Genomic DNA, 23,005 nt, shown 5'->3' on the forward strand with positions numbered 1-23,005 from the left:
AAAACAATGACACTCGCCTCCAATACGTTCAAATGCTCATTGGTGCAGAAAAAATACTAAAAAAGTTTGTGATAAACATTGGGGTTGGGAAAAAAAGTAAAGTAAAATGACTAATAAAAAAGTTTATTTTGGTCATTGACGAAAGTTTCCCATTATGGACCAAATTTCAATAAAATCCCTGGTATGTGATTTGGAAACTTCGGTGGACGTCTAATACCCAAGCATATCAACTAGGGGGGAGGGGTGCTACAATGTCCTGGAAAAGCAATTGGGTGGGTAATCAGCGATTTACCGGAAAAGGGATTTCGATCCCGAGCTCAAATGCTACCTGATGTGAATAATTACTAAAAAATACATTGTGGTAAACATTGGAATCAAGGGGGAAAAAGCGTTTTTCCAAAGAAAAAACTTCTTTCATGGACACTGGTGAAAGATTTTCATTGTGGCAACGAAAAATTCTGCTAGAACAATGACATTCGTGGCCCGCCCTCCCCACTTGCAACCCACCCCACGCACAGGGAGCTTCAGCAGGAGCGCAAACATCATGCATTTGGGGCGTGGTGCCGAACCCGCCACTGGATGATGGATATTGACGTTGGAACGCACCACGTACCATACGGAAATTGCGAAAAAACAACTAACATAGCGGGTGCAACAAGAATGGTTGCAATAACAAAGTCTGATAATATTAAACTAGTCAAAGTCGGCCACGGGGGGGGGGGGGCATGATGGAACATGTTGGGGGTGAGATTTAAAGGTGTGCCAATTTATCATGGATACATGCTGATATGCCGTAAAATCTGTTGTGGTGCCTTCGCGAGGGTGACGCGCGAGTGATCGTAAGCACATTGCATGAAGTCATGCTTAGAGAACATGGAACGAGGTCTTGATGAATTCAAGTACATCCGATGGGACGAGCGAGATGTTGTCCTTTAGTCGCATGACGTCATACAGGAGGGTGTGTCGGTGCAACTCCAAGTTTTCCTGTGAGCAAAAAAAGAAATCCAACAAAAAAACGTTCATGCTGGATGATAAATTGCACGAAAAAATAAATGGCTGCAAAAAGAGTCCTGATTGTGATGGGCATACCTTGTTTAGTGACTTCACGAGCTTCTCGCCATCAAAAAATTTGGATAAGAAAGTCACACAAAGCCCAGATTCCTCGCTGTGCACATAAGACATAAGAAAAAAAGGTTTCAGCTGGACATTTTTTGTACAAAAAATGCATGAAAAAACATGTGTGAATCTGAAAATAATCTACATAGGTGACCGTGCAGGTAGTAAAAGGGAAAAAAGAAAAAACCTAGTAAAATTGTCCTCCATGATCATGGGGAAGTCCCTGGTCCATCTTTCTGTTTTGTAGGGCCAGTTGGAGTAGAAGTGCCTCGCACACAAGAACAACCCATCAAGGATTTTCCCGGTTGCGTACTCGTGCAACCTGATGCTTTCGTTGCTGAAACCAGTCGTGCCAACGAGTGGGTCTAGAACGGTAATCTTTTTCTTTGTGAAATCAAAGGCGTATAGGCACCACCCCAATGGTAGAATGGCAGGAGCATAAAACTGTTGAATAAAAAATGAGTAAGTTCAATAAAACATGCGTAAAATTGGGTTAGCTCATCGTATGGGTGGTCAAAAACATGAGAGGTGCCGGGCATGCCTTTAGGGTTGGTAAGAACACATGTCAGAAAATAGATGAACTAACCATATGACAGGATGCAACTTTGAATGACATGGGATCTTGCTTGAATTGTTGCTGGATAGACCTAATTGTTGTTAGCTCTCCATCGGCAATAGCAAAGGTCTTTTTTAGGTCGTAGAGCATGGGACATGCAAAAAAATAAAGAGGAAAACGAAAAAAAGGGGAGTTAGACATAATTAGCTAATAAAGATAAAAATGTTGAGTATTGAAAACTGATGGAGTATATATAAATAAAACTGGCAAGTGGCTGGTCTTACAGCAAAGTCTGGCTCCATGAATTTTCTCCACCTCAGCCCAGGTTCATCGCAGTTTAGCGTTGCGTCGATCTGGCCGAACCGCCGCATAATGACTGCGCACATCTCATGACTCATCGGTTGGTCCTTAATAAGCTGGTCAGCAATGTGTGTCCCGGTCATGTATATTAGCCTTGGACACTTGTGGATGACCCAGACCCTGCATTTAAAAAAGTGCAAAAAATCTCAATATATAGTGACCGTCTGACGAGCACAATTGGTGATCTGATGCAGATGGACAAGTGTTCCAGAACAGATTGATGTACTACCTAGACAATGTACACTCTGCTGCACTAGCAAACCAATCCTTTATAGCTGAACATGCAATTGCTGACGGGGCGGATGGCACGGAACCAGCTGACCAAGGATCGCGTGCCATGTTAGCTCCAGCTAGCAGGATTTTCTCAGTGTGTTCATAAAAACTCTGGCCAAAAGTAATCGAGCCTTGGCATCCATCTGGGTGTTTGTCTGCATATAAGATTATTAACTCTGATATGATATCACTAGGAAACTGTGTCGCGGCCTTTGATTCAGCGCATGAAGCATCCGGGTTATTGCGGTGCGAATGACTTGTCTTCCCTTTGCTATACGGAGGACAAATATCATTGTCATCTTCAAATGAGGGCTGCTAGATACATATTCTCTTCATGTTTGGTCTACCCGTGCCTGAATCGTATCACATAAAAAAGTGACTACTGTTGATGATTATGGGATGGTATGTAGGAAGGGATACACCAAAAATGGGCCAAGAGAAAACATGACAACTAAACTGTGTGTGCCGGATGTAGCTGATCCAACAGAGTGCCGGCTGCTCGATGGTGTTGTACCTAGCTCCTTGCACTTCCCAGGCACTAGACTGTGGCTATTAGAATGAGTTGCGGAGCAAGCTGGTGATTCAGTGGTCGTCGAGAAAGGGAAAATAGATGTCAGGAACACTTACTAGAGCTCAAAAAATGTGTTGGTACTAAACCACTGTATGGAAACCTAAAAAAACAAAACACTTACCATCCGCATGTACTGCAGGCGGCAAGCTAGCACCCAAAGAACGGATTGGTGGGACATTGACAGGGGTATGTGATGCACCTATATGATCATTTGGGCAACATGAAACTGGTTAACACGGTTAATGGGTAGAATAATCTATATTTCTAAAAAGGCTAACTGGTTAACACGGTTAATGGGCCAAAAAAGGCTAAAAACGACGTAACGGTACAGGGGTCGTACCAGCAATTGCAATGTCTCGCAATGCATGAGTTTCATGCCCAGGGGTGTTGAAGTTACTCGGTAAAAACCCATTAGCTAAACTAATCATTATCTTGTCTGCAAAAGCAACCATCTCGTCGTGTGATGCCTGCTGCAATTCGAACATGTTGCGCATGACACGGGCATTATGTTCTCTCAGATAAATTGCTACTGGGTGTGAGAACTGCAGAATAAAACATGGACAGGCAGTTAAAAAAGTAGTGACTGAAAATGATTTGCTGGTCATTATGTTGGATGTTGGGATGAGGGTGCGAAAAATGATTACTTACAAGGCTCGGATACCGGGCACGAAGATGGTTTGCAAAGTCGGCAGGGCCTTTCCTAGTTGTGCCCCGCCTATTTGAGTTGGGTGCCGCGCTTGAATTGTACCTTGTAGCATTTGATTCTGGTGTCCTGAACATGTGGCTCTTCTGGCCGAGCAACCGGTTTGGTGAGGGATTCCGCATTATGTAAATGCGAGAGTAACCGACATCGTCAGACCTGAAAGCCTGTTGTTAAGAAAAGTGATCATCGATTGCATAGTAAGGGTGACTCGAAAAACAACTGAGCGACCCTATCGTCTTGGAAAAAATAGAAAAAAAATTGCGAGTCCCCAGGCATACCCTGGAGATTGAAAATGCTGGTTCACCACTTTGACTGCAACTGAGCGCCTCTATCATCTTGCGGGTGATGTCATAATCGAAAACACAGACCCTGGGCGTCGAAGGGTCTCAAGGAGTTAGCTGACCCAGGTCCAAATTGTCGAGCACAAAAACCTGATGAGGGGTGATAAGAAAATTTTCATAACTTCTCTTATCAACATGGACCTATGGTATATCACGACGGAATGCATGCCATTTTCAGAAAAAAAAATTGCAACAAACAAGAAAAATAGGACACATTTCATTTCACCTGTAGGAACAGATGGCAACCCACAAGATGTATAGTTGAGTGCTGTGTCTGAAGATCAGTCTTCAGCTTTCGGACAGCGCTTAATAGGTGCTCGATGACAAATTCACACCAATCAAATCGACTAATCTCTGAAGTTGTGTTCAGTGCACCCCAGTAGTCTACGCTGGTGTAGTCATTCTTCGACGAAGGACATAGCAAATGCTCGAAAATAAAAATGACAGTGGCAATTTTAAACATCTCTATGGCGACGCTAGGCGAGTCTTCCTGGATGTCTTTCAACAGTATGGCCTCTGCAGCTTTCAGGCTATGTGTGCCCTTGTCACTAAGCTCTTCTGCAAATTTCTTGTACTCAATGCATGCCTCCGGCAAGTCACATGGATATGTTGATATCCTTTTCCCACCTACTGGAAGCCCAAAAACATTGTTGACATCAGCTGCTGTGAACTTGATTGAACGCCCTTCATCTATGGTGATTACGCATGTGTCTGCATCCACCCTCTCCATGAGGAACGAACTGAATTTCAGGTTCAGCTTCGGCAGGGACCTGAGTGACAGCACGCCTTCAAAACCAATCTCTGCTATCAACTTCCTCTTGAACTGTCCAAACCGGGAGAATATGTTGCACAACTTTTGCACTGAAATCCTAGATGTAACTGCGCCTGGGCCTACGGCGGATGCGAACTCCCAGTTATCTGTGACCTGTAAATCAGACGCCTCTAGGTCTACATTGCTTTCCATGCCGGCCGACGACGCCGATGTGATGAGGTGCGCACTACAAATTGAACAGAAGATACAAGATGGATCTGGTAAATCAAATGGCTTTCTATAATAATCCGTACTAAACTCGAGCATTTCAATGGATCCCTACTGCTACAGATGAATAGTTTTTGCAACTGCGAGTGTGATACAGAGAGTTGGATTTGCCTTTACATACTTGCCTCCTGTTCTTGCTTGAATCCTCACTGCCTCCTCTTCTTGCTTGAATCCTCGACTCGCAGGGCTGAACCCGTTTGCTTAAGTGGCTGGTGCCATGGATACGATGCAAGCTTCAGCGCTGGTGGGGGGAGGAAGGAGATGCCGAGATGGCGTGCGGTGAGCGAGGCAGAAAAGCAGGGGAGATGGCTCGCACCGCTCCCTTCTAGTTTCAGCGCGCGTTCTATTTACTGCTGGGTGATGGTGATTGTGTGCACAGTTGGCGACAGAGTTAACACCCGACCTGACTAGTCAACACAATTTACTACGTCCAGCAAGTAGATATCACCAGTCAAGCAAAAAGTGGGGCCTCTCTCTGACTATGTCAACATTTTTCCGCTGGCCAGACTGATTAGCGTGTCCATCCGATGATGCAGATAATCATACATTGATGAGCTGGTTATTAATAAACATAAACTTGAAGCATACACTGACAAGCTTTTGCATGCTAACTCGATGACCCATTAACGACCTAATCAACAGGCTCAGTGACTCGCAACTAGAACTAGAGGGAAAGGATTACAGTGGATAATTGGAAAACATATGTCTACGATTAGAACGGATAGCGTGCTTGACAGTAGCTCATCACACCCGTGAAAGGATGGTCAGGGTGAAGATCATGTTGATCACCATGAGGCAGATGACGAGCCAGTCGCGGCCTCCCCTGGCCTGTGCTTGCTCAGTCCGCGGCTGCCTGACGATCTCGGGTGCCTGCTCCGGCTGCGTCTGCGTAGTATGTCCAGCCATGCCTTGGCTCGAACCTTGGACACCGTATGGGTCTCCATACCTCAGGCGAGCTTCCCTCCGCCGAATGATTCCGGCGTAAACATCTTCCCACCTGAACCAGCCGCACTTGTCTGGGCCCTGCTCAGCCCCATACCACAAAAAAAACACAAACAACAATGTGAGACTTCATTTATCGATTTTCCCATGGAACTTCTTGTGGACATTGATGAAAACTTACACTGTCGATCGGGCACTTGTAGAAGCGCCTCCCCTCGTTCGGCCCTTCTTTGCTGCAGATGTTTGTCTCCACCCTGACCTCCTGGCAATCAGGGCACATGATGAGCGGCAGGTGTTGGCGTCTATCTCTGGAATGAACTGAAGAAGCCGCCATTGCTGCAATTCCAAGCTATTCACTGATGAGAGCTGAGAGGAGGAGAAGCATTAGGCTGCTGTTCTCCGGCGGTATAAATAGAGCATTTCCCCAACGGTCTGATCGTCAGACCCAATGTTCGAATTCCAAACGGCTAGCTCATCGGCTTATCTCTGAACATGGGAGCGTGAGCTTGCCCATGTTCGTCAGTGAGTGGATTAGCTGCTAGCACTGCATGCACATAATGGGTGGATCGATGGCACGTCTAACTAGCTTGCCATGCATTTTCGTCAGTCCTGGGATGCTACTGCACGAAAATACAGAATACAGTGTGGCATATATCCTTGCCAGCTCGAATACATGTCATTAAATGCATTGGTGCAGCTGCTAGATGCGATTATAGACGACTAGGATACCGAGCTGCATGGAGCTCGTCCGCCAAACGGCATTTTCGGTTATGGGCTAACTATTTAAATATACAAGGTATGAGATACTTATATGGAACACTTTTTCGCGTGCAAAGGAGATATACCGAACATCTGAGCAAGATCACCTCAGTGTACCGCAAATATTATATTAGAGATATCAGTACTTCTTAGTACTTGTCATGTTGATAAGCTCCATAAAACACACAGATACAAATACATACACAATATTCTATCTTGGCAATCGCACGCACTCTCTCACAATGCACGGCATGCATACTTATACTACGTTGTACATGTGTATGTCATACTTTCTTTGCCTTCAATAATTAGGTCGGACCGGGTCCTGTTATCGATGATGGGCGACGGTCGGACAGCCTTGTCGCCGTGGACTTCAGCTGCACCTCCGGCCACCGCAGCCGCCCTCCCTCTGGCAGTTGAAGTAGGCGGCGGCGACCGGCGCGCCAAGGCAGTAGCACGCCGCGAAATCCCTGGTGTTGAAGTTGGGGCGCCACCCCGGCGCGTAGATCACCTGCCTCACCGTCTGCCGGAACACGATGAACGCCAGGCGGTGGATCCCCGCCTTGGGCTGCGGGCTCTCGTACGCCACCACCTCAGTTCCTGACACGTTTCATCAGCAGAGTAATAACAAAACTTAACACATGATTAAACATATACTGCAATAGTACAATGCGAAATCCACATGCATGCATGTTCAATCCTCTTAGTGAACGTGGCAGCAGCTGGTTAGTGCATGCATGGAACTTGTCCATATTAATTTCTGCCAAGTCGCCCGCTTACCATGACTGACATCACCTCCTTCCGGTATGTCCATCACTAACCTGCACAGCAAATGAAAAGGACGCATGAATAATTTATTCTTGATAAACAAGCACGGAGTCTGTGGTAGGAGTATAAAAGAAACGAGACCATCCTAGACTAGCCTTGGAGGCATATTTGTGTTAGGACTTAGGAGTATGATGATGCATCAACTGATACAAGAAATTAGGGTTGACATGGGAAAAAATGAATGGTTGGTTAATGCTTAGCTCTAGTTTAGCACGTACGTACCAATGGAGGTACTCCCTTTTGGAAGGGTTGCTTGGACTAGGTGCATCAGGATCCACCATCACCTAGTAACAAAACATGGCAGTAACATATACATGCATGAGAAGGAGCATCAGCAACCACGACAAGTGTTTTTTCTTTTCTTTCGAAAAGGACGCAATAAGCATCGATTGATGCAATTGGCCGGTGACTCACCAGCGTGTATAGTGATGTTTCATTGCGCCCCCGGGAGCCAGTTATCCGGACGGTCGGCTCCCTGGCCACCTGCGACGGCCTCAGCCCAGACCCACTGGTCATCTCGCGGTTGTTATAGAACAGCCTCAGCACCGCCGAAGCATCAAAGTGGTCGATGATTTCTCCGACGATGTTCCCGACGACCAGCGGATTCCTTGACGTGCTCATCGCCGGCTCGATCGGAAGACTTGTCACCAGCTAGCTAGCTAATTTTCCCGCAAGGAAAATAAAAGCTAGCTAGCTAATTAAGCTCAAATGTGCATGAGAGTTTGCATAGGTGAGCTACGTATTTATATGCTTGAAATGGATACGATACGATCGATTCCTTGCATCGGAATATAAACTTTCTTTAAAGATCCATCTTAATCCTCTGGGCATAGACATATACCAAGTGGAGAGACCATTTCGGAGTGAATAAAATCTTGAGGTAACCATGCCAAATCCAGTTACGGATGCAATGTACAAGTAACGGGGAGACGGAGAAAGGAAGTGCTGACGCCTTAGAAAGGAAGCTCTTTGACCCCCAATGTGATGACAACTCACAGGTAGCTATATACTTAGTTTTCAGGCACGATCGATACCCCAGCAGCAATAGCCTGGACACCATTGTTTTCCCTTCTGCTTTCTCTCTTTTCTCTCTTAATACTAGCTAGCTAGGTGAATCCAGTCATCGTATTGGATTCTTCACGTAAAGTGGATGCGGAGGCAAAGGCGCAAAGCAGATATGGTGGTGTACTTGTTGAGAAGAACATGAGTTCAACAAGTGAATTACGAAAGCAACAAAGTTTATATCCCCATATATTCCTTTTTTCAAGTATCATCCAGGTATGTTCTTTTGTACCAGAGCCTGTTTGATTTTATCAGCTGCCTAGGCCTAGCTATATCTTTTTAGCTACCTCACTGAAGATCTTATGGCTCCTGTGCCAAAATAATGCACCCTACGATAAAACAAGATAGTTCAACTCGAAGTCACTTCTCCTGAAGGTTTTAGCAGCGTCCTATACATATATCGGGAATGAGTTTAACTTGTTTTGTTTTGAATTTATATTTCAGTGCAACTTTGACAATACAATTTTATACTCCATGTTAAATTGTTAATGCAAGAAAATAGTACTCACATTAAGTACAACCCCTGACACATTGAGTTAGTAGTTCAGTGGTACATCCTCATTATTCACCATAAATTTTATATCATTTTAAATTTATAAATTTTAGCTCTAATTTCTATAAAATAAGTGATAAATATATGTACATCCCTTTTTGCTAATTAAATGGAATAGTGGTTCTGATTGTAGTATATGTAGACAAATCTAAGACAAGTTTCTTGGAGCGAAGGTAATAGTAGTTATTTTCCTAGGGGATACATAATTCAGAGAGTTTTGTGTGCCTATTCGCTCCGCTGGAAAATGTAAAGCGTATTTTGAGTGTTCAAATTTTCAGTCAACACAATTTATTTCAGACTATTCTTCTTACTGTTAACAAGGTCACAATCACAATAAAGAACTTTGGAAGGTGGCTCCATTGATATCAATTTTGTGTCACATAACCCGTATATAATATTGCATTCAAATGTTGGCTAAGGCGTGGATTTGTTGGATGATCAACATACCGCTTAATTTCAATGGAGAGAGTATAGTTAAGAAAGAACTAAATGAACCTTTTGTGAACCGTGCAAATCATTTCCCTAGTTAATCTCAAAATGTGTTGCCTATCACATGCAAGGTTTAAACTTTCAATAACACACACAAAAATCAGACCTCGCCGAAATATTCAAAATTTGAGATTTCTTTCAGATTCAGATATATTAAAATCGACTTAATTTTAACGAAATTTCACCTACTTTAAAGTTGATTCTTAAGGGCATGTTCAATGCGGAACCTCAAACCGCCGCATACGTCCGGACCGCGCGATCTGGACGCGTGTTGCCATCCAATGGGCCTGTATCGGTCCGCTCGACAGTCCGGACATACTTTTTTCTGCAAACCAGTGATAAAAATGTGTGTGGGGGGGGGGGGGGGGGGATTGCGGGCGTCCGGGTCACTGGCACGTTCGCTTCTGACTACCCTGGCCCACCCATACCCACCCTCCCTCGCACGAGTATTTTTTCGCTCGGTGCTAGCTACCCGCATTCGTGCCGCTATGAGCAGCCGCTCCGCAATGACGCCGACCAAGAGCGGACGCGACCTCTCACTGCCGCCGGCATTGAAGCAGCGCGCCAACCAAGAGAGCTCTGCCTGCTACACGCCCGACTGAACACGCCTCCTCGCATGTCCGACTGAACATGCCTCGTTGCCTGCATTCATTAAAGTCGTGCGTGTGCCGAGGAACCTACTCCGTCCACACGTCCGTTCGTGAGCCAACCGACATTAAACACAACGTCAGTTGGCTCCTCGCGTCCACCGGCTATTTAAACGAGGCCATGCGCCGGGCAAGAACCGCACCACACCTCCGCTCCCCATCTCCTCCTTGCATCATATTCTCCACACTATCCATGGCATCCGGCGAGCAAGAAGAGGGGTTCTCCTGCATAAAAGTCAGTTGGGTGGTTTGCCGAGCCCGCCGGATACGAACTAGAAAACTCACTGCTCAATCTCCCTCGCCGCTCGAAGCCGTCGGTACAAAGAGCGAGGCTGTAGTCTTGCGCACGGAGGATCAAGTGACTGCTCCAAGCCGGCACGTGGTTCAACAAGTCACCGCTCCAAGCTAACTCACGGAGGAGCACGGCGGCATGGGCAAAGATGTTGCCGTGAACAATGTTGTGCCGTACCACTCCTCCCATGCCATCCGCCGTCGCGCCCTGCCGGTGGATAAAAAAGTCGGCATCATGGAAATCAACGAGGCGACTAACACGTCCGCAGCCGCCGCCGACAGGGAGGAAAAGTATATCATGGGAGGCCCCCGCCGCTTGCGTCCCATGAAGGCCCTCGCCGACGTGCACATCCCATATCTTGCCCTCTTCTCATGCCACCATTGTCACCCACCCCAAAAACCAACCCTGATACTTGCTTCATGGAAGCGGACGCCACTCCGATGAGCGGTGCTGCCAAACATAGGGAAGGTATGGGGAAGCAGAGGCTATTCTTCCCCTCTAACTGAAGCATATCCCTCAAGGGCATCCGGCAGTCCGATGAGCGGGCTGCCGAACATGGGGATGACATGTCAGGGAGGGACTGGGGAGGGGGCGGGGCTTCATTTTCTGGGGCTCATGGTCGACCGAAGATGGGGAAGAACGGGCACTGGCAGTCATATTAGTCTAGGTTTAGAGTCTGGTCTAGTAGAAAAGTGTCTAAATGTAAAGAGTTTGTTACGGTTTAGATGAAAAACATCCGGTTTTATGTAAAAAAAATGTCCGATTTGTTTGAGTTTAATCGAATTTATTCATTTTCGTTGAATTTCATTTGAAATGTAACCGGACATATGTGGATAGCTTTGGATGACCGGCCCCCGCATCCATCTTTGCAGACTGGTCCCCTTGTCCGCGGACGGACGTTGGAGCAAATTTGTGGGCCAGTGTTGGAGATGTCCTAACTATTTTGAATCTGGCATGAAGTTTCGGGGTTACAAACATTGTTGTGCCTGGTCCTTTGTCTCTATGTATATTTAGAAAGATGTCCATTTGGATGGAACGGGTCCATGACATGCGTACTAGATCACATTTTCATGTTCAGCTTACAATAGCGAACCAATATGTGATTGGATGGTTAGAGGGACGGTAGTATCCTCAGCCCATCAGGGTTCAAGTCCTAAACTTGATATTAGTGTCGCATTATTCCTAGATTTATTTTAGTCTTCCCGCGATGTTTGTTCAGTGGACGGAGATGCTCGGTCTTTCAAAAATGCTCATAGAGATAGAATATGCATGCGTTCATTCATAGAGGTAAGTGTATGGCTGTGTATGCGAGTGACTTCGATTATACTGTGTTAAAGAATGTTTTGGTTACCCTACTACGTGTCATGTCACGTTGGGTTGAGCATGCATGCGTGCTTTCATAGAGATGAGCGTATGCTTGTGTATGCAGTAACTTTGAACTATATTAAAAAAATGTTCATGTTACAATATTACGTGTCACGTTAGGTTGATTTTTAAGTGCATGACTTATGGGATCATAATTAACCGCTCCCATGAACTAAGCTTATCTTCGTTAGTTAGGTTTCTTATGGCGGAATCAGTGCATTGGATTAAATACTAGACTTGCACATGTGCTACATATTTTGGGTCTTCCGACGGCATTCTATCAGTGGTTTCTAAAGAAAATAATTAACCGCTCCCGAAAGATGCAATGTACGTGGCCTGAAAAGAAGAACGTGAGGAAAAGAAAGAGATCGAGACGTGGGTTTGCCTATGATACTCGAAAGAGGCACTTCTAGGATTACCCTGTCCCACTGTAAAGAGTTGTTTGCGCGTTCTAAAAGGCACTTGGTGCTCGTGACAAAATGCTGTGCACCTTTTTCTTCTGAAATATCAAATGTAGTGTACCTTTCGATCCGGTGGACCATTTTTTCTTTTAGCTCCCCGGGTCCATGAAGGTGCAAAGCCCATTCGGCTGCAGATTAGTTTGGCAGGTGCCTAATTTACAGTCAGCATTTCGTATGTCACAATTTCATATTCGACTATATGAGTGGTAGAAGGTGAACCGACGAGCTTTGCATAGTTAGGATTTGGGACTCCCTATTGGTCAGGTGCGTGCGTCAGTCCAAATTCTGGAGCGTTAGATTTTCGTTCAACGACCATCAACTAAGCGCACACTGTTCTGTCTTTCTCTCCCGCTCGCTCACAACTCGCACTTGTCGTGGAGTCCATAGCCGTCTGCGGCCTCCCCGTTCAGGCACATGATGTTTAGCAAAAGCGTTAAAAATCAACCAGTCATGCCTCGTATTATTGAGTAAACGTTGGGCCTGAACAAAATTTGAAAGCTTAACTAAAAATTAGTCTAGAGCCATTTTCTCTTTTCGCGCACAAGTAATTGAGAAACTGATGGAATGACAAGTGCAATATGATCTCTAATCGAACGGATCAGTGGATACCTAAGCAACTCCAAGAAATTAGGATATAATGCAAGTTAGACTAGGCAGGGAGTGACATGTGTACTGAATTAAATTCCCTGAAAGGAACTAGTACCCTTGCTATCAAGTTTCCATGGTTAAGAGCAACACGGAGGGTATCATCGATCAATTTGCCTTTGCTACCGTCTCATGGGACATGAGAGACAATAATTGGGCCAATTAGGTACCAAATCTTCACTTTTCGAGAAGACTAATCTTACCCGGTCTAGTTATACCATCACTACTATATGTCGTCTATGCTAACTAGTCGTCCTGGAAACCACATCCTCTTAGTGCGGATTACCTACGGCAAGAATGAGAATATCTAGATGTTCTTCCGGAACAAATCAGAATTACATGAGTGAGTTGTCGGTGTGAAAGGGGGGCCAACAACTTCCAGTAAAACTTTGAGCTTTCACGAAATGGATATGATTATCAACTGGATATGGAGACGCGTGGCTTCACACATGAAATATACGATAGCCATGTTCGCCTACGAATTCGCGGGAAAAGAAACATTTGACAATACTATTGTAGATCGACTATGATTCAGTGCACATAACCGGGACAAGTGCACTGTGTTCAGTGCTTTTATTTACCCTTTGATCTGATACTATGTACTCCGTAGTTACTTTTGACGTCTGCCAAATCCATGATTATTTTGTACCCATATGCTAATTAACCACGTGCTGTTTGGCTCAGAAACACTCTTACAGCTGGAGACAGTACGGCTCCTAGAGACTAAATGGTCACTGTCTTGGATCAAAAGCTTGGGTTCGATTGTGCACCTGAAAAAAGGAGTTTCTGCATCGCAAATCCTGTGGCAAATACGAGTAGTTAGTAGTATAAGAGAGTTTCTCATGGTTTAGTTGGGCCAAAAAAATTGTGTTAGATCTTCAGGCCGTTTTGATTCTCTTCAGAATTGCTCAAGTTTATTTGCCTAAAATTTTTCTCTCTTATTTCCACTTTCATTCAAAACAGTGTTAATAGTGGAAGAGTTCTTTTTTATTTGAAAGAAAGTGTTAGTTCTAGCAGCTAAAGAAATGTCTGGGTCTTTAATAACAAGTGCAGCCACGCATTGGGCATTCTGCATAGGATCTGTCGGAGACGATTCCGGCATATCCCTCGGTAGGGTATCCCGAAGAGATGAATAGATTGGATGGTAACAGGAGGCGAGTGTTTACCCAAGTTCGGGCCCTCTCGTCGGAGGTAAAACCTTACTCCTTCTCGTGTATATTGTGATGGAGTGTATATAAAATACAGGTAAAGTACAAAGGGATTGTCTTGTATTTATCGACTATCCCGAATCACTGCTTATGTAGCACACCGGGGGCCCTAGGTTTACATATCCTAGTCGGTTACGACGGTGGAGACAGACTCTTCATCTTGTACTGCAAGTCATTCAGAGTCTTTGTATAACACGTTATGAGTCACCCAACGTGGTCTGGGACGAACCGACCTAGGGGTCCTCAGCCCGGCCAACCAAGCCGGGAACCAATGTGGTGAAGGAACCCTAGGCCGGGAGACCACCAGTAGCCCCTGAGGCGGTCTTCAAACTCGGCCGCACCTCGAGTTGAACGTCATCTACGGTCGCCGAGGTTGAAACGGGTTCAACGAAGCTTCCCCAACACCATTCGTTCACTGTCAACCTTCATGCCGGACTGCATTCGAAGTCTTTTTTAGAAAAGGGGGGACTCCCCAGCCTCTGCATCAGAGCGATGCATACGGCCAACTTTATTAATAAGCAAATAGGTTCAACAAAGGTTATAAAGCCGAAGTGAAAGTAAAGGAAAAGCTCACAAAGAGCCTATAAAAAAGTAACCACAACGCCACAACCGGCCGGCATCAACAAGATAAGGAAACTAATTGTCTATCCTATTACATAACCGCCATCCAAACCGGTTGAAAATATCACGTGCTACCATCTCCCACCGGCTAGATCCAGTAACCAAACGCTCCCTGGCCTCCGTCGGAGTAAGTAGCGACCACATACGGATCAAAGCAGTGACTCGAAAGATAACCTGCAAAAAATGAAAATGTGTTCTTCTGTTAAAGACCAAATCATTTCTGCAGTTCCAGACTGCCCACAATAAAGCACATACTCCTACGCGAATGTGTCTCGCTGTTTCGGCCGGTATCCCGTTAAGCCACGTTCCAAATAACATGCTGACAGAATTCGGAGGAGTAATATTAAAGGCTATGTGCATCGTCCGCCAAAGCACTTTTGCCAGTGGGCAGTCAAGAAAAAGGTGTTTGATAGTTTCATCCCGATCACAAAAACTACACCTAGTAGGTCATGTCCAGTTACGCTTTGCCAGATTGTCCTTGGTTAAGATGACTTGTTTATGAACAAACCACATAAACACTTTAATTTTTAAAGGAACTTTGACTTTTCAAACATGTTTGGAACTAGAAATGGAGCTAGAGTTGATACATCGAGATACATCGATTTAACTGTAAATTCCCCAGTCCTAGTAAGCTTCCAGCGCAACTGATCGGGTTGTTGAGATAGCTGGACCTCCACCAGTCTACGCACCAAATGCAGCCAAACTTCCCAACGATTACCGACTAGCGTTCTCCTGAATTGAATATTAAGGGGGATGGACTGAAATACTGTTGCAACAGACGCTTCGCGTCATTGAACAATATTATACAAAGTTGGGTATTGAAGCGCGAGGGGTGTCTCTCCTAGCCAAGTATCCTCCCAGAAACGCGTGTTGGTACCATTTCCGATAATAAACTTGGTCCTATTGAAAAAGGCTGATTTGACTCGCATCAACACTTTCCAGAAAGGCGAATCCGTCGGCCTTGCTGTCACTTGGGACAACGTTTTGGAGTGAAGATACTTACTACGGAGAATCTGTGCCCATGTGGCCTCAGTCTCTATAGATAACTTACACATCCACTTGCTAAGAAGACATCTATTTTTGACCTTAAGATTTTCAATGCCAAGACCCCCTTGGTCTTCGGGTCTACAAATAATATCCCACTTGGCTAGTCTGTATTTTCGTTTTAGTTCATCGCTTGGCCAGAAAAAACGGGATCGATAGAAGTCCAGTCTTTTCCTAACTCCAACTGGGACCTCAAAAAATAACAAGAGAAACATAGGCATACTCGTGAGAACCGAGTTAATGAGAATTAATCGGCCTCCGTATGACATGAGCTTGCCCTTCCAGCAACTCAGTTTCTTCTCAAAGCGATCCTCAATGCACTTCCATTCTCTGTTTGTTAGCTTATGATGGTGAATTGGTATACCTAGATACGTAAAAGGTAGAGTCCCCAATTCGCACCCAAACAATTGCCCATAAGCCTCTGGTTCCTCATTGGCCCTTCCAAAACAGAACAATTCGCTTTTATGAAAGTTAATCTTTAACCCGGTCAATTGTTCAAATAAGCATAACACCAGTTTTATATTTCTTGCTTTTGCCAAGTCATGCTCCATAAATATGATAGTATCATCAGCGTACTGTAAAATGGATACACCTCCATCCACCAGATGAGGCACCAAGCCACCCACCTGTCCAGCTTCCTTAGCCCTTCCATTAGAATTGCCAACATATCAACTACAATGTTGAACAAAATAGGCGACATCGAATCACCTTGTCTAAGGCCCTTATGTGTCTGGAAATAATGACCAATATCATCATTCACCTTAATTCCAACACTATCTTTTTGCGTGAAAGATTCTACTTGTCGTCTCCAGGCTTCATAAAAACCTTTCATACGCAAGGCCTGTTGAAGGAAAGGTCATTTGACTTTGTCGTACGCTTTCTCAAAATCCACCTTGAAAATAACTCCATCTAGTTTTTTCGTGTGAATTTCGTGGAGCGTTTCATGAAGGACCACCACCCCTTCTAGGATGTTTCTGTCCGGCATGAAAGCAGTTTGGGAGTGCTGCACCACAAAATGCGCAATCTGTGTGAGCCTATGATACGTCTCCAACGTATCTATAATTTTTGATTGTTCCATGCTATTATATATTCTGATTTGGATGTTTAAAGGGCTTATTTATACACTTTTATATTATTTTTTGGACTAACCTATTAACCGGAGGCCCAGCCCAAATTGCTGTTTTTTTGCCTATTTCAGCGTTTCGCAGAAAAAGAATATCAAACGGAGTCCAAACGGAATGAAACCTTTGGGAGTGTGATTTTTGGAACAAACGTGATCCAGAGGACTCGGAGTGGACGTCAAGCAACCAACGAGGAAGCCACGAGGCAGGGGGGCGCGCCTACCCCCCCCCCCCTGGGCGCACCCTCCACCCTCGTGGGCCCCTGGTGGCTCCACCGACCTACTTCTTCCTCCTATATATACCTACGTACCCTGAAAACATCAGAGGGCACCACGAAAACCTAATTCCACCACCGCAACCTTCTGTACCCATGAGATCCCATCTTGGGGCCTTTTCCGGCGCTCCGCCGGAGGGGGCATTGATCACGGGGGGCTTCTACATCAACACCATAGCCTCTCCGATGATGTGTGAGTAGTTTACCTCAGACCTTCGGGTCCATAGTTATTAGCTAGATGGCTTCTTCTCTCTATTTGGATCTCAATACAAAGTTCTCCTCGATCTTCTTGGAGATCTATTCGATGTAACTCTTTTGCGGTGTGTTTGTCGAGATCCGATAAATTGTGGGTTTATGATCAAGATTATCTATGCACAATATTTGGATCTTCCCTGAATTCTTTTATGTATGATTGGTTATCTTTACAAGTCTCTTCGAATTATCAGTTTGGTTTGGCCTACTAGATTGATCTTTCTTGCAATGGGAGAAGTGCTTAGCTTTGGGTTCAATCTTGTGGTGCTCGATCCCAGTGACAGTAGGGGAAACGACACGTATTGTATTGTTGCCATCGAGGATAAAAGGATGGGGTTTATATCATATTGCATGAGTTTATCCCTCTACATCATGTCATCTTGCTTAAAGCATTACTCTGTTCTCTTGAACTTAATACTCTAGATGCATGCTGGATAGCGGTCGATGTGTGGAGTAATAGTAGTAGATGCAGGCAGGAGTCGGTCTACTTGTCACGAACGTGATGCATATATACATGATCATACCTAGATATTCTCATAACTATGCTCAATTCTATCAATTGCTTGACAGTAATTTGTTCACCCACCGTAATACTTATGCTATCTTGAGAGAAGCCACTAGTGAAACCTATGGCCCCTGGTCTACTTTCCATCATACAAGTTTCCAATCTATTTTAGTTTGAAATCTTTACTTTCAATTTATATCATAAAAATACCAAAAATATTTATCTTATTATTATTATCTCTACCAGATCTCACTCTTGCAAGTGGCCGTGAAGGGATTGACAACCCCTTTATCGCGTTGGTTGCGAGGTTCTTATTTGTTTGTGTAGGTACGAGGTGACTCGCGCGTGGTCTCCTACTGGATTGATACATTGGTTCTCAAAAACTAAGGGAAATATTTATGCTGCTTTGCTGCATCACCCTTTCCTCTTCAAGAGAAAACCAACGCATGCTCCAGAGGTAGCAAGAAGGATTTCTGACGCCGTTGCCGGGGAGTCTACGCACAAGTCAAGACATACCAAGTCACAAACTCTTATCCCTCACATTACATTATTTGCCATTTTCCTCTCATTTTCCTCTCCCCCACTTCACCCTTGCCATTTTATTCGCCCTTCTTCTGTTCGTCTTTCCATTTGCTTTGATGTCTTACTTGGCTCATTTGCTCGTTTGGTTGAAATAGTTGTTTATTTATTGCTAAACAGAGAATCTAAGATCTATGGATCCTCATCCGCTTGCTAATATTTTTAAGAGATCCAATTATGATGAACTAATTGCTAGTGAGTTTTGTGCACTAGATTATCTTTATGAAGTTTTGCTTGAAATTCGTGAATCTGAAAATTGTGATAAAGTACTTTATGGAGTGATTCACGATGAATATTTGAATAAAAAGCATGATTGCAATAATGATAGTATAAATTCTATTAATGTCAATATGCAAATCCCTAATCTTGGGGATGCTAGTTTTGCTATGTCTACTACTTGTTGCAATGATCATGATTGGGGTGATTCTTCTTTTGATCTTGAAAATTTATTTTAAGCCCCGTGATGAATATGAGATTGATAATAGTGTTTGCAATATTATTGAAAGTGGGTTTGGAAGAGTGTCAACTTTAGATCCCACATATTTGGATAATGTTCAATCTTATGAAATTTTTGATAAAAGTGGGTTTGGAGAGGTCATGACTTTAGTTAATGTTAATCCCACTATTTTGGAAGAGTGTCAACTTTGCATGCATGTGGATCGTGTTGAAAATATTTTATGTGATAGCTATTTTGTTGAATTTGCTTATGATCCCACATGCAATTATTATGAGAAAGGAAAATATGGTGGTAGAAATTTTCATGTTACTAAATTACCTCTCGTTATGTTGAGATTGCTATTGTTTCTTTCCGCTTCCTTGCATATGCTAGTTTTTGCTTGCCTTGATAATTTGTTTGCCTGTAAGATGCCTATGCATAGGAAGTATGTTAGACTTATATGTGTTTGTCACGTGTTTTATGATGCTCTCTTTGTGCTTCAATTCTTGTCTTTCATGTGAGCATCGTTGAAATCTTATGCCTAGCTATAAGGCTTTAAAGAAAAGCGCTTGTTGGGAGACAACCCAACATTTTTCCTTGCTGTTATTTAATAAATAATTTATCTAGCCTCTGTTTTGGTTGTGTTTTTTGTGTTTAGTTAGTGTTTGTGCCAAGTAGGACCATTGGGAAGACTTAGGGAAAGTCTTTTTGATCTTGCTGTAAAAAAACAGAAACTTTACCGCTCACAAGATTAGCTACAGCTTTTTACTGGAGAGTGCTATTTAGTTAATTATTTTTGCAGATGATTAATATATAAATTACTCATGTCCATCAATTTATTTTAGAATTTTTGGGGTTCCAGAAGTATGCGTTTGATACATATTACTACAGATTGTTCTGTTTTTGACATATTCTGTTTTTCATGTGTTGTTTGCTTATTTTGATGAATCTATGGATAGTAATGGAGTTTATAAACCATAGAAAAGTTGGAATACAGTAGGTTTAGGGCCTGTTCGTCTCTCCTCCGGTCCACACCCGCGCTCCGGGAGTTGGTGGAGCGCTAGTTAAAAGTCCAGGAGCGGGGGAGTAGATGCTCTGCAGATTCTCGGATTTGGTGGAGCTAGTGGATCACCGAACACTCCCTTAACACCAATAAAAATAAAGAATGAGTTCATTACAGTACCTTAAAGTGGTGTTTTGTTTTCTTCCGCTAACGGAGCTCACGAGATTTTCTGTTAAGTTTTGTGTTGTGAAGTTTTCAAGTTTTGGGTAAAGATTTGATGGGTTATGGAACAATGAGTGGCAAGAGACTAAGCTTGGGGATGCCCAAGGCACCCCAAGGTAAAATCCAAGGACACCAAAAATCCTAAGCTTGGGGATGCCCCGGAAGGCATCCCCTCTTTTGTCTTCGTTCATCGGTAACTTTACTTGGAGCTATATTTTTATTCACCACATGATATGTGTTTTGCTTGGAGCGTCTTGTATGATTTGAGTCTTTGCTTTTTAGTTTACCACAATCATCCTTGCTGTACACACCTTTTGAGAGAGACACACATGAATCGTAATTTATTAGAATACTCTATGTGCTTCACTTATATCTTTTGAGCTATATAGGTTTTGCTCTAGTGCTTCACTTATATCTTTTAGAGCACGGTGGTGGTTTTATTTTATAGAAATAATTGATCCCTCATTCTTCACTTATATTATTTTGAGAGTCCTTTAGAACAGCATGGTAATTTGCTTTTAGGCATAATAAAAACTTTCATATAACTGCATTGAATACTATGAGAAGTTTGATACTTGATAATCGTTTTGAGATATGGAGATGGTGATATTAGAGTCATGCTAGTTGAGTAGTTGTGAATTTGAGAAATACTTGTGTTGAAGTTTGTGATTCCCGTAGCATGCACGTATGGTGAACCGTTATGTGATGAAGTCGGAGCATGATTTATTTATTGATTGTCTTCCTTATGAGTGGCGGTCGAGGACGAGCGATGGTCTTTTCCTACCAATCTATCCCCCTAGGAGCATGCGCGTAGTACTTTGTTTCGATAACTAATAGATTTTTGCAATAAGTATGTGAGTTCTTTATGATTAATGTTGAGCCCATGGATTCTACGCACTCTCACCCTTTCACATTTGCTAGCCTCTCTATTACCGCGCACTTTTCGCCGGTATCATACACCCACCATATACCTTCCTCAAAACAGCCACCATACCTACCTATTATGACATTTCCATAGCCATTCCGAGATATATTGCCATGCAACTTTCCACCGTTCCGTTTGTTATGACACGCTTCATCATTGTCATATTGCCATGCATGATCATGTAGTTGACATCTTATTTGTGGCAAAGCCACCGTTCATATTTTTTTCATACATGTCACTCTTGATTCATTGCATATCCCGGTACACCGCCGGAGGCATTCACATAGAGTCATATTTTGTTCTAAGTATTGAGTTGTAATTATTGAGTTATAAGTAAAAAAGAAGTGTGATGATCATCATTATTAGAGCATTGTCCCGGTGAGAAAAGGATGATGGAGACTATGATTCCCCCACAAGTCGGGTTGAGACTCCGGACGAAAAAAAGGAAAATAGGCCAAAAGAAAAAAAAGAAATAAGGCCCAAATAAAAAATGAGAGAAAAAGAGAGAAGGGACAATGTTACTATCCTTTTTCCACACTTGTGCTTCAAAGTAGCACCATGATCTTCATGATAGAGAGTCTCTTATGTTGTCACTTTCATAAACTAGTGGGAATTTTACATTATAGAACATGGCTTGTATATTCCAATGATGGGCTTCCTCAAATTGCCCTAGGTCTCCGTGAGCAAGCAAGTTCGATGCACACCCACTTAGTTTCTTTTGTTGAGCTTTCATACACTTATAGCTCTAGTGCATCCGTTGCATGGCAATCCCTACTCACTCACATTGATATCTATTGATGGGCATCTCCATAGCCCGTTGATATGCCTAGTTGATGTGAGACTATCTTCACCTTTTTGTCTTCTCCACAACCACCATTCTATTCCATCTATAGTGCTATGTCCATGGCTCACGCTCATGTATTGCGTGAAAGTTGAAAAAGTTTGAGAACATCAAAAGTATGAAACAATTGCTTGGCTTGTCATCGGGGTTGTGCATGATTTAATATTTTGTGTGATGAAGATAGAGCATAGCCAGACTATATGATTTTGTAGGGATAACTTTCTTTGGCCATGTTATTTTGAGAAGACATGATTGCTTAGTTAGTATGCTTGAAGTATTATTATTTTTATGTCAATATTAAACTTTTATCTTGAATCTTTCGGATCTGAACATTCATTCCACAATAAAGAAAATTACATTGACAAATATGTTAGGAAGCATTCCACATCAAAAATTCTGTTTTTATCATTTACCTACTTGAGGACGAGCAGGAATTAAGCTTGGGGATGCTTGATACGTCTCCAACGTATCTATAATTTTTTATTGTTCCATGCTATTATATATTCTGTTTTGGATGTTTAATGGGCTTATTTATACACTTTTATATTATTTTTGGGACTAACCTATTAACCGGAAGCCCAGCCCAAATTGTTGTTTTTTGCCTATTTCAGTGTTTTGCAGAGAAAGAATATCAAACGGAGTCCAAATGAAATGAAACCTTTGGGAGCGTGATTTTTGGAACAAACGTGATCCAGAGGACTTGGAGTGGATGTCAAGCAACCAACAAGGAAGCCACGAGGCAGGGGGCGCGCTTACCCCCCTGGGCGCGCCCTCCACTCTCGTGGGCCCCTCGTGGCTCCACCGACCTACTTCTTCCTCCTATATATACCCACGTACCCTGGAAACATCAAAGGGCACCACGAAAACCTAATTCCACCGCCACAACCTTCTGTACCCGTGAGATCCCATCTTGGGGCCTTTTCCGGCGCTCATCCAGAGGGGGCATTGATCACGGAGGGCTTCTACATCAAC

At 43.5% G+C, this 23,005-nt stretch overlaps 2 protein-coding genes across 2 annotated transcripts; both read right to left on the reverse strand.

Annotated features, from left to right (window-relative positions):
- Positions 1-864: 864 nt before the first annotated feature.
- Positions 865-4,884, reverse strand: LOC147971266 (uncharacterized). The gene is made up of 10 exons (XM_087523895.1): positions 4,256-4,884; positions 3,858-3,948; positions 3,525-3,743; positions 3,285-3,418; positions 2,295-2,576; positions 1,957-2,152; positions 1,703-1,801; positions 1,304-1,560; positions 1,090-1,165; positions 865-984 (listed from the first exon to the last, which is right to left on the reverse strand). The coding sequence occupies exons 1-10, from the start codon at positions 4,882-4,884 to the stop codon at positions 865-867; spliced, it is 2,103 nt and encodes a 700-aa protein (XP_087380021.1).
- A 1,961-nt stretch (positions 4,885-6,845) lies between these two features.
- LOC125555957 (protein FLOWERING LOCUS T-like) lies at positions 6,846-8,128 on the reverse strand. Its single transcript, XM_048718761.2, has 4 exons — positions 7,903-8,128; positions 7,711-7,772; positions 7,441-7,481; positions 6,846-7,260 (listed from the first exon to the last, which is right to left on the reverse strand). The coding sequence occupies exons 1-4, from the start codon at positions 8,107-8,109 to the stop codon at positions 7,034-7,036; spliced, it is 537 nt and encodes a 178-aa protein (XP_048574718.1). The 5' UTR covers positions 8,110-8,128; the 3' UTR covers positions 6,846-7,033.
- Between the last annotated feature and the right edge of the window lie 14,877 nt (positions 8,129-23,005).

This window comes from Triticum urartu, chromosome 5A (assembly GCF_056163025.1).
Source record: "Triticum urartu cultivar PI428250 chromosome 5A, HENAU_Tu73, whole genome shotgun sequence".
Lineage (NCBI taxonomy): Eukaryota > Viridiplantae > Streptophyta > Magnoliopsida > Poales > Poaceae > Triticum > Triticum urartu.